The sequence below is a fragment of the Larus michahellis genome, chromosome 3 (assembly GCF_964199755.1).
Source record: "Larus michahellis chromosome 3, bLarMic1.1, whole genome shotgun sequence".
Lineage (NCBI taxonomy): Eukaryota > Metazoa > Chordata > Aves > Charadriiformes > Laridae > Larus > Larus michahellis.
Genome location: NC_133898.1, coordinates 59,215,563 through 59,227,873, shown reverse-complemented (window position 1 = coordinate 59,227,873; position 12,311 = coordinate 59,215,563). Strand labels below are relative to the sequence as shown.

At 35.3% G+C, this 12,311-nt stretch overlaps 1 protein-coding gene across 1 annotated transcript in view; it reads right to left on the bottom strand.

Annotated features, from left to right (window-relative positions):
* Positions 1-12,311, bottom strand: part of ADGB (androglobin) — a 118,784-nt gene that overhangs the window by 88,254 nt on the left and 18,219 nt on the right. Inside the window, exons 2-6 of the mRNA XM_074580356.1 lie at positions 10,578-10,728; positions 8,660-8,752; positions 6,362-6,433; positions 4,990-5,178; positions 540-679 (exon numbers count right to left, since the gene is read on the bottom strand). Of these exons, the coding sequence (XP_074436457.1) occupies positions 540-679; positions 4,990-5,178; positions 6,362-6,433; positions 8,660-8,752; positions 10,578-10,728 (645 nt within the window). The remainder of the gene's footprint in view (positions 1-539; positions 680-4,989; positions 5,179-6,361; positions 6,434-8,659; positions 8,753-10,577; positions 10,729-12,311) is intronic.

Sequence of the window (12,311 nt, the reverse complement as noted above, 5' to 3'; positions counted from 1 at the left end):
TGATTTTCATTGCTCATCTCATAGGAATATATGGTGATAATCATTTGCACCGTGGGCCACCTTTACTTTCCAGGTCAGTTTTAGGGAAACAAATCACCACACAGCCCACAACAGCAGAACCATTGCGAAAGCATCAAAACTATCTTACAATACTCTATTTTCAATACTGGTTAAGTCAATACTAGTCAAGGCTGACAATTAAAACTTCATTAAATCTTCCTGGACATTTCCATTTGGCAGAAAACCTCATGGGAAGCATTTTAGGACAACAGACAAAGCAAACAGGGAAAGCATTCCAGTTTCTTCACAAAGTTTTTTCTGCATAAATGTACAAACATACATCTAAAAAGGAAACACTGCACCTTCTGTAGCCACAGAGGACCTTGCTTTACTGATTTTCTGTGTCAACTTTCATGAAAGTGTGCATTTATCATTACAAAATTTTTAGCAAAGTATATTTCCCACGTATACTAAAACAACTTTTTGCAAATTCCATGTGACTTCACAAAACAAACCAAAAGTGAGCTGACTAAACATACCTAGTATTTGCCAGCTTAATGATAGCTTTGGACAGCAACATTGGCCAGAGTTCAATTTGACAGGTTGTAGCTGGTAGTAACAAATTATCCTCTTCATTGAAAGGCATAGTGTCATCCACAATGATCTTTCTCCAGCATCCCTATGATGGGGGTGGAGAGGTGGAAGAAAGAAAACACTGAGTTTGCGGGCTGAAAACAGAACACATATATAAGAGAACTTTTAACATTTTCCTAAGAACCCAATTCTAAGCTAATTTGATTTACATTACAGATAGCTTTAAAAGAAGTTCTCATATCATATGTCTTCATAGTTGTATTAGTGCTATATTTATTACAGAGATTAATCTAATTGCAGCTATTTCCAAATGTATTTCCTCTCATATATGTAGTCCTCATGTGCATGCATTCATTGCTGTTTCTTCAGCTGCCACGACAGATGACCGAGAAACAGTAATGACTAAAAAAAGGCTTAACTAAGATATCGGTTTTGCAAATGCCTCTTTAATATCTTAGTCCGGAAAACACTTGTGATACAAGCAGCCCCCCTTGCTTCCCAAGACCTACCTGGGGATGATGGTTGCAGTGGCTAGTGTCCTGGAAAGCATTAAGATTTTATCTTATAAAACACTACAGGAAACAACACAAAAGGACTGAATGTAACAAATATCCATATTTCCCAGATAAGAAACAAACTGTGTTCAGTTTTGGGCCTCTCACTACAAGAAAGACATTGAGATTCTGGAGTGAGTCCAGAGAAGGGCAACAAAGCTGTTGAGGGGTCTGGAGAAGAAGTCTTACAAGGAGAGGTTGAGGGAGCTGGGGTTGTTCAACCTGCAGAAAAGGAGGCTGAGGGGAGACCTTATCGCTCTCTACAACTACCTGAAAGGAGGGTGCAAAGAGGTGGGGGTCAGTCTCTTCTCACAAGTCACAAGTGACAGGACAAGAGGCAATGGCCTCAAGTTATGCCAGGGGAGGTTTAGATTGGATATCAGGGAAAGGGGATAACTTCACTGAAAGGGTTATCAAACATTGGAACAGGCTGCCCAGTGAAGTGGTGGAATTGCTACCCCTGGAGGTATTTAAAGACGGGTAGACATGGTGCTGAGGGGCATGGTTTAGTGTTTTGGTGGTGGTTTGGCAGTGTTAAATTGGTTGGACTCGATGATCTTAAAGGTCCCTGTCAACCTAGACAGTCTATGATTCTATGATTCTAAGTAAGACAAGATACTAATGTCTCCAATACCAGATATTTCATTAGTAAACTGAGCTAGTATCCCACAAAATAATCTTGCCTACCATTCTCCAAAAAAGTCTCTGTGCGAGTTATTAAGACAAAATGAGAGGCAAAGGAATTAGTGGGCCAATAGCAAGTACTTAGAATGACCAGATCACTAAAATTTTCACCATACTTTATCAGAGAGGGCAACATTACTGCTCTATGCTTGTAACTAAACTGTAACTTCAAACTGAAATGCCCATCAACTAACTCTACATGAGTTCTATAGGTTTCAGAAGAAAACAAATTTAGGCCATATGGAAGAGAGACCCAAAAAGCATAAAATAGGTGAAGAGTTTTGAGGATAAAAACTATTTGCTGACCCCCAAAACTAAATTTTTAAGATTTGCCAAGTTTGAAAAGGACCTAGTAAGTGAAATGATCACATCTTTCAGACTGCTGAAGCGTAATAGAGCGAGCAATACAAGTTGGAAAGTAAAGGAAACGATTGAGGAGATACTTGGTTTTCTACAGCTCAGGACATTTTTTTTTTTAATTCAGAGTATTCTGTGCATGTAATTCTTAAGACAATAGTATTTTTTGCACATGTAGCACCATTAAAAAAATTTTGTCCTCCTCACCAATTGCTTGTCTTTTGTACTTAATAAATAATAGAATCCATATTGCAATTATTTTGCATCAGTGATAACCTTTTCATAGCATTTCACTATTAACTCTAAAACCAATTATGCTGGTTTAAGGAGATAAGACACCAAGAGAAAGAAAGAAAAATATGTGGGGCAGGAGGGTTATGGATAGAAAAAGAAATCTATAGGTGAGAAAAAGTGGAAAAAAAAGAAACAAATTCAATAAATTCAAAAATTCAATAAATTCATAAAGAATGCAAAGCGAAAGCAGGATGTGGGGTAGAACTGAAAGAATATTGTGCCAATTATGTGAAAAATTATTATCCACAGATTTGATGTGGTGGACAACAATCCCCTCAGGACTCAATACAGCATTTTACTGAAACCAGTTCATTATTCTTCCACTGTGCTTTCTTTTCCTTTTCATTTAATCTTCCACTTTCCTCTGTGAAATCTGTTTCTCCTCTATCTCTACTGATATTTGTCTTTTCTCATTTGCACATTTGCTTTAATCTCACACCGTTTGACCTTCTTTTTTCCCCCTGTTTTTCTTTCTGTGAAATACAGCTGTACAACCAGAGGAAAATAAATGAAATAAACCCAAAGGCCCAAAACAAAACAAAAACAAAACATAAGTGACAAAGAAACTAAAACACCCTGATAACTCTCTTAACTGCTTTAAAGTGCAGTCTTTTTATCACGTGAATACGCAACCTCTGCAACACTAAATTCACACACAGAATAATGTCCTCTGCTGAGGAACCTGGGCAACATCATTTTTGCCTTCTCAAACTCATGCAACTCGTATTCCCTATGTGAATATAAGCTATTCTGTATATGGAGGCAGTAGTAAGGGATGAGGAAAGTACAGGATTGTAAATCAGCTATGTGCTTCCCCTTACAGAAAAGTTAAGAGATTCTTCCAGTTTTAACTGCTTTCCTATTTCTTCCTCAGTGCTGGCTAGCTAACAAGTATCAATAGCAATCTGCATGAAACTTCCTTTTAAAATATTGTATTTGATCTATACTGTATTAAAACTGTAAATTCTTCTTAATACAAATACATGGTGTAGGATTATTTTAAAATACAATTAATATGCTCAGGGTTTTATTCCCTCTCAAGAGACACGTATAAAACGGCAACGTGCATAAGTGCAGCCATTCAAAAGCTCTCCCCAGCTTTCTCTGCATTTATGTTCATTCCAAAAGATGGACAGATTTATAAACAATTTACCAGGGTAATGGATAAGTAAAATAAATTCCTCCTTACTTTTATTCACAGGAAGTTTTTTGTACTATAACCATTGAAGTAATGGTTTGCAGTGTAGAAATAGAATATGAGCAATTTTCCAAGGGTCATGGAAGTGTTTGAGTAATTATTTTCTATTTGTAACTGTAGAGACTGCTGAGGTGTTTCTAAGTGACGTGCTCCATGCAACTGTGAGGCTCTCTCCACTCCTCCAATATGAAGCTTGGCCAGCTTATCCATCTGAGGCCCTGACCTGCTGCTGTGCCTCTCCAGGAGCACCATCTGCTGCAGATGCGATGCAAGTTCCTTCACTTTGAAGTTTCAAAAAACATTGTGAGATGGGAAGTTTGTGCCCTCTCCTTTTGTAGAGCGACACTAATTATCTCAAATAATGGTAAACTGGAGACTTGCCAGGAAGACCATTAGGAAAACAAACTCTCATCACTCTTCACCAAAATTACATATATATATTCTCTTCTTCTCCTCAGGTATATTTTTCTGTCTTGTATTGTTATGCATTTAAGAGTGTTGTCCTTGAGTATTGTGACCTGGACTGTTACATTCCATCTTCCAAATCCTTCCATTAACTACATCAGTGCTTTTCACAAACACAGCCCTCACAAAACCTCTTTCTCCCCAAATATAAGAGTTTCATTCTTACACTTTTTGTTCTTTCTTTTGACTGTCTCCTATTGGCTGAGAACATTTTCTCAAGAGACCTCTTTTTTTTTCTTTTTTTTTTTTTTACCATGGATCAAAAACAAAATGAAAAAAAACCCTCCACCTCCAGTTTGTTCTTTCCTGATTTGCCTCTTCTCCTCTTGCATTTCCTTCAGTCTTTGGTGGTTCCATTTTACTGCATGAGGGTTTTTTCCATGCATATACATTAACAACATATTGTCCCAGAAAGCAAAATGAGCAATTTATTTTTAATGAGCAATTTATTTTTAATTACTTCATCACATTTTAAGGATATTAAGTTATGCTGAATATACCATTTCCCTCAAAAATTCTTTTAATGTTTAATTGTCTTTTCTTCTAATTAATTATACCATATTTTGGATTGAATTTATCTAAAGGCAAATTCTAGCTATTGGACCTTTTCGTATTTCACTAAGAAGTTCTCCACTAGGATTATCTTGTTTTCCATTTGTAATTAAACTATATGCAATACCTTTGTAACCTCTATTAAGTGGGAAGAGATACAAGTTAAACACATGCCAGTGTAAAGTCTAAATGGTGCTGAAACTTTGAAAAGAATCCAGATGTCACCCTTTGGTTTTTGGTCCCATGACATACACTTTTGGAGAGCAGTCAAAGTTGAAGCGAAGTACTCACCATCCAATAAAGTTTCACTACGTATTTTCCATAGCTATTGTATAGTGGCATATGTCCCCTGGTAGCTTTACATAAGGCATAAATGTGTTCCCATGGTTTCCAAAAAAGTGTGGATGTTCCATTAGTTAAGGCCTTTTCATTATGTAACCTCCAGACTGCATAAATTTCAGTTATAATCCATCTCATGAGCTGACAACAGAGAAAAATAGAAAAAAGAAATTTTTCAACTTACATCTTTTAGAAAAATGAAATCAAGTTATATTATAATGATCAAATAATAAACAAAGATCCTGTTTTAAATGGAGAAGTGACATAAAAGTATAGCTATGATTCCATGAAAAAATTTCACTGGTACAACTTTTCTTATAATCACCATACTATCTATCTACAATAACACAAAACTTCACAAAACTAAGTAAAGGCACAATATAAAATATGTTGTTCATCACTTACCAAAGAAAAATAAAGACATATGTTTTCAAAATAAATTATCTTACAGGACTTGTGACTGTCTTGTTTAATGGTTATTACTAGATATAGCTGCTAAAAATTGGTATTGGCTTTAATACTTGTTATTTGTACTCGGTAAAAAACAATCCTAAATCATTAAAATTATTTAATAAATTTTAACATTTAAAATAGAAGCTTTAACTAATCATGGTTTAGTGCATGTGTTTTTCTAAAATGCAGATTTCTGATGTATGCTATAGTTTCACAAGTGTTGCCAGACTTGTTATATAAACAAGAATAAGCTTTTACTACAAGAAACTTGCCCTAAAATTTATTAGCAAAATTTACATCATACATTTCCTGGTGGCTTATTCCTATACAATTTCTCTGGTGCTGGATTTCAAATTCGCATTGAATGAAATAGAAATTAGTATATTCAATAGAATAGAAAGTATTACATTCAGTAAGGCACTCAGATGTCTTGGTTCTATCAGCTTTATATTTTCACATGATCTTTGAAAATCCAGTAAACATTTATTCAACTCTGGAGAGAAGGAAAAGATTGGCTGGGTGACAGAGATTTGCACATACATGCAGGCACACTAAAAACATGACTTCAGGAAAGCTTGAATGAAAAATATAAATCCTTTTTAATATAGCTTTTATTTGCTCTATTCTTTAGAGAATATTATCCATAAATAATCTCCATAGTTGATAGACTGTATATATAAAAAAAAAAAAAATCATGTTTGGAAAATCTCTTACCATCATCGATTTAATTTTTCAAATTCTAAAAAATGTAAACGCTATTTACACAAACCTAGATGATTTCTTGCCATTTTATTTCTTGCCATTTTATTCCCACCATTCTATTTTCATGTAAAAATTTTTTATAAAGGGACATTAGTGTATTTCTACCTACCTCACTACAAAATATATGCTCGTTTTCTGAAAAAAGGTCAAATGAAGTTTCATTTTTGACAACCACAGGAATCTAGGAGAAAGTAAATTAGTTAAGTCTATAGCTAAATTATCTGGAAAAAATTAAATGAACACTAATGTTTAACGGTAGTGACATACAAATGTTAGACATTTGGCAAACATTCGTTAGACATTTGCAAACTAAAGGCTGCCAGTTTGCAAAGCTTGTAGCTGCTTTAGTATTTCTTAATAAAAATGTCTTAACATGTAGAAATTCATCATTTTTTAAAAAATCATTGTTTTTACCAGGAGATTTTAAAGAGTACCACATGAAATAATTACAAGTAAATTGAGATTCCATCAATTTATTCATAATATTTACAATTCTGCATTCAAATCATGATCATAACACTGTCTCATTCTTTGAGATTCCTTGCGCCCCCACTAAGATTCAAAGGGATTTGTTTACTTATGGTCAGTTAGATAGTGTCATGGTCAGTATGAACACTGACTTTATCAAACTTTTGACTGTATTATGGTAAGCAGTTTAAAAATAACATAATAGGACTGTAGTTTATTGAATTAAACATATCTGTGGCTCTCCTCACTTATTGGTGATCCTTGTTCGATTCTTTGCCTACCACACTAAATAGGCTTGTTTAGGCTTTCTTTTATAGTTACTAATAGATTAGGTAGCAAGACATTTTCATCTTAACAGCCTTTCATCACTTGACATTTATATAAGTTTTTAGCAACTTATAAACTTTCTAGTAATCATAGCTTCTTGATTCAAAATACACTGGACCAAAACAAGCATCAAAGTTTTAATCAGGTCTTAAAGAAAACAAATGTTTTCTTCACAGTGTTCTAAAGATAGATTTTAAAAGCTGTTTTTAATAGAGATACATGTTTCCATGGCTTTCTGGGCTGCCAGCTCTCTTGCCCTCATCTTTCAGACACCTCTATTTGGTTTATGCATTTTGGCAGCATTTCTCATCCAATCTTTTGGTCTTGTCAGTTACTCCCCTGACCTCCCCCTCTCCTTCCTCCATTAAAAATTAAACTTGGACCTGTTTAGTGTCTAGTTAATAAAAAATGGAACTGACAAGCTGATGAAAAGAAAACTGACAAGCCTGAAAAAGTTAGAAGGGTGGTCAAAGTGTTTTAAAACTTCAGCATTTCATCTGAAGCAAAAATGCTTAAAAATTTAAAATTTAGATTAGCAACAGCACTGGAGAACACTAACTTTTGAAATGGTAGGCTGTTTATTTTCTTTGCAATTAATTTTAAAAATAAACTGAATAAGAGCTTTGCTTAATTTTCAAATGTTATGGTTACCTTCCAGACAAGTACTGTCAAAGATGTAGACACGTTCTGTATGCAGACTGGAGAAATACAATAGTTGAAGTGAGAAAAAGTACTAAATTTCTGGTGAAGCTAACTCATGGTTTCAGGATATTTTTTTCAGATACCTGCTCAAGGGAAGCCTTAGTTGGAACAAACAGAACTTGTTTCACCATGACACTGATTTTTAAGTGAGAACACAAGAACACAAAGAAAAACAGGAAGGCATCTCTCTGTCCAGGTGTCTTCTAAATGAATGTGGAATCAAAAAGCAGAGCAGACTTGGGAGGATAATTACTGTGTTTTGCACCAGGAGGTGCTGGTCCATGATGATCCCTGTAAGAAAGGCACTCAGACTCCTAAAATGCTATTATTGGAGCTAACTATAAAGAACAGGGTTAGTATAGATAACCTTATGTCCTGTTAGACACTGGAAACCCCAAGTTGTACAGCATCAAACAGGTTTCTGATGCATGTGCACCATTTTGTGCAGAACCCATACGTAGAAAGGGTTACACCATTTTGCTATTATGGAGCTATGATAGGATTTGAGCTATTACAGGATTTTCTTACAAGAAAACAACTTGCCATTCGTATCATTTCTACTGTAAACCGGAAAGGATGTTCACATATATTCCTGCCACACTTAGATAAAGAAAAGAAGAAGAAGGTGGTGTAACCACTTCCTGCAGACTTCTCCCTTACAATACGTTGGCTAAGTTTATCCTGTGGCCAGGGATCGTGCCCTGACCCACACGAGCCTGAAGGACTCGGAAGCCGTGTGCAGCACGGGATAGCTGCTGTATACATCACTGACTCCCCGGTGCACAACGGTCGCCCGGACAAGATAACTCTGCGTGGTCAAGGGGGTTTTATCTGTTGAACTAATTTTGCTCTACTTGTGACATAGCTAGGCAAGTAGCATTTTTTCATTATGACCTTGCTTGTTTCTTACCTTATGTGTTAAAAACTCATGTGGACGTTTCCATGAATGTACTTTTAAGGATGCTGGCAATTCTATTTTCCCTTCAGGATCCTCAAAGACATGCTACATAAAATATGCATGAACAAAAATGGAACATTTTTTATTAATTACAGTATCGTATCTTCCACAAGATTGAAAATAATTTATTCTTCACACGATAAATCGCTTAAGGGGAAAAATAGCATAAAAGGGAACTAATAGTATCTATAACTCTGAACTAAGAGAGTGCAAAGTCCAAACTGAAGATTCAGCACAAAAGCCACTTATACTGTTCAGAGAAGGTTATGTGTCCTGCACTGTCTAAATATGTTTATGTGAAATGTTTCCTTTCTTTTCCACCATTCAGAAAAACCTCCCAGAAAACTGTTTAAGCTTTTAATTCAGGCACTCTTCTACCAAGCTGTTTCTAAGTACTTTTTCTAACTCACTTATTTCTAAAGGTTTTTAAGTTGAAGAATGAAAGTAAATATCTAAAGCGATATTTAGACACAAACAAAGCAGGTTCCATGCATTTAACACTATAGAAACCAAAGAGAACTATAATTATGCAGCGTCATGAATTAGAGATTCTCAGAGAGAGAGTCTCAGGTAATTTTCAAACTTCCATTTCCAAAATGATACTTATTCTTCATGTGAACAGAAGGTGTCAGGATGTATGATATCTATTTACTTAATAGCAAAATGTAGGATGTGGAGATACCTCTGAGAGCTCATTCTGAATGAGAAACTAATCGGTTACATGGTAACCAATTTCTTCTATTTGTGCCTGGAATTTTTGCTTCTGTTTGTGCCTGGAATTTTAAATAGCTTTTAGGCGTATTATACATTTCTATGTGTTTCACAGGACACTACTTATCTTCTACAGACTAACCAAGAGAAGGAGTTTCTGGGAAGGAAAAACTACAATGCTTTAGGTACTTACTGATTAAAGGAAGGCAAAAGAAAATCTATTACAAAAGCATAAAAAACAAATCCAAACCAAAACCAACAACCCCGAAATAGTGTTTTCCCCACATTTTTTTCTTACTTATTTCATTGTGTAAGTTCTTTCAACATACCAATCTGCAGCAAGCTATTTAAAGTACCTGAAGGAAGCCCCATAAGTTTGGGGGGGAAAAAAAACCTTTTGGGAATAGAATCATAGAATTGCTGAGGTTGGAAGGGACCTTTAAGATCATCAAGTCCAACCTTTAACCTACCCTGACAAAAGCCACTTCTAAACCATGTCCCTAAGTGCCCCATCTACCCTTTTTTTAAACACCTCCAGGGATGGTGAATCCACCACCTCCCTGGGCAGCCTATTCCAATGTTTAATAACCCTAGAATACATATTCTTCTGAAAGATTAAAAGAAGCCTTGTAGGCTGGACTGTACAGAACTGTATTAGCAGAGCTTATATTCTGCTTTCAGAGACATCCATCCCTCACTACATGATGTGACATGGAAGTTTAGCACTTAAGCACTAGATAAATCAGAAAAAGGAGGCAGGTGAGAATGACATATGCTATGCAAAGAAACACCAGAAAAAACGGAGACATACACCTTTCTTTAGCTTACAAGTGCTTTCATGGTTTCCACATCCCCAGTTTTAATTATGTTATGAAACAGATTTTGGGGCTGCATTTTTTTTAACCGTTAATGTGTGCACATTAATGCACACACATATGTTAAAATTTTAAGAAGCAACAAATAAACAAGACACAATTTTTTTTAGTTTATTAATTTAGTTTAGTAGGGAACTACTTAAACTTATTGAAAATATATGATTTAAATTAGTGTATTTATCAGTAATAAACTATTTTGAAGTTGTGACAAACACTCTACTAAACACAGGTATAAAAAAAGAAGTGGAAATAATATATATATATGTGTGTGTCACACAACTTACTGAGATGGGACTTTTTCCAGTTTTTTCTTTCTCTTTTGCAGCTTTTCCAGCATCCCATTTTTCTGCATTGATATCTGCTTCATTCCATTCTGGCCAAATAGGAAATCTCCACTTCTCATTGGAAGCACCTACATGGGAAGACGTAGTTGCCCTGGGAAACAAACAGAGGCAGGAATAAAAATGAGCAGTATATTAGGCAGGGACAGTAGGAAGATTTTTATGTCATAAAATATTATTTTTCTAATGTAAGGTAATAAAAATTTTAGTGTTAGTAAATACAATAACATTTTGGCACTAAGATAAGCAAGCCTATAGAAGTGCTAGATGGCATTATTAGGTATAAACCAACAAAATATTTAAATGCATTTACATGAGGAAACCTGATGAAGTAAATGGGACATCTGAAGGACAAAATCAGAATCTGAGGCCACAGTTTCCTCCCTCTTCCTTTTCCCCTGCTTCAAACTGCATGGTTCTCCTTCCTCTCCTGTGTTAGTCCTAGCATTCACAACCCAATTCAAATCACTCACCTGAAGGCTTTCAATTTCTTTGTATTTTATTTTTTTCCCTGACTTATTTTCTTTAACCAACCAAAAGGGGCTTGTCATAGATAAAAGACATACTGGGGAAACGGATTCCCACTTCTAGGCACTGGTGAGCTGCTTGACCAGCCAGTTCCACATCCAGTTAGTTTCACTCTCACGACCTCTTGTGCTACCAGCACTCTCACAACCCGCTTCTTGGGATTCACATCTTTGGTAAAAAGTTTGCTGAGACTGCAGGGATTTTCACAAGACTAACGCACAATGTGTGCACAGGTATCAACTAGCATTAGTAATACCTGTTCACACCATTTTTCCAGTGCACACAAAGGGCTGAAAAAATGAATTAGTTAGAATGAAAACACAGCATCTCCTTCTCCCTTAACTACCAAACCTGGAAGCAGACAAATTCTGTGCAGGTCACATCTTAATTATATTCTCCCAAACCCACTGGCAAGAAACCGTAGATGTTGTCCACTCAAAAGAACAAAGGGAAGAAGCCGCAGGGACCTGAGAAGCAAGCTGGCACTAAAAACTGAGCAAAAGTGTTTAAAAAAATTTTATTCCAGAAAAAACATGTGGGCTTCAACTAGTTGGAAAAAAAGACTAAGGTCAGAATTTCCTCTTTGATACTCAGCAGTGTCCTACAGCAGAAATACAGTATTAGACAGATAATTTTTTACTACTGGAGCCTTAACAATATACTTACATGATACTTCTATTTCATTACATACATCAGCTATAAAAAGCTAAGTATATTGTAATTTTCTCTTTCCTTATACCACACACTTTGTTTTTTTTAAACAAGAAACAGCAGAATTCCTACAAATATGTCCACAAGATCAGGAAGATAACAGGGTTTTGGGTTACAGCTGGAGAGTTATTTTTACAAACTAGTACCAAGAAATATTTATTTTAAAAATAAAAGCTTGATTTCTTTAGAAACTGACATCTTCAGGAGATTTGAAAACAGGTTTTTGAAGACAGGTTTTTTTTAACTCCTGGCCATATATTGCATATCTTATCATGTGCATATTTATACTGATATATCAATCATCAGTGATATCATATAAGACCATACTCACATTTTAAATTTCAGAATTATAGCTTTCTCTTGAGATTTTGGTGACTCCACAGAAAAAAAAAAAATAAACCATGATTATGATTTACAGAATCACTCGTATTGCACAAA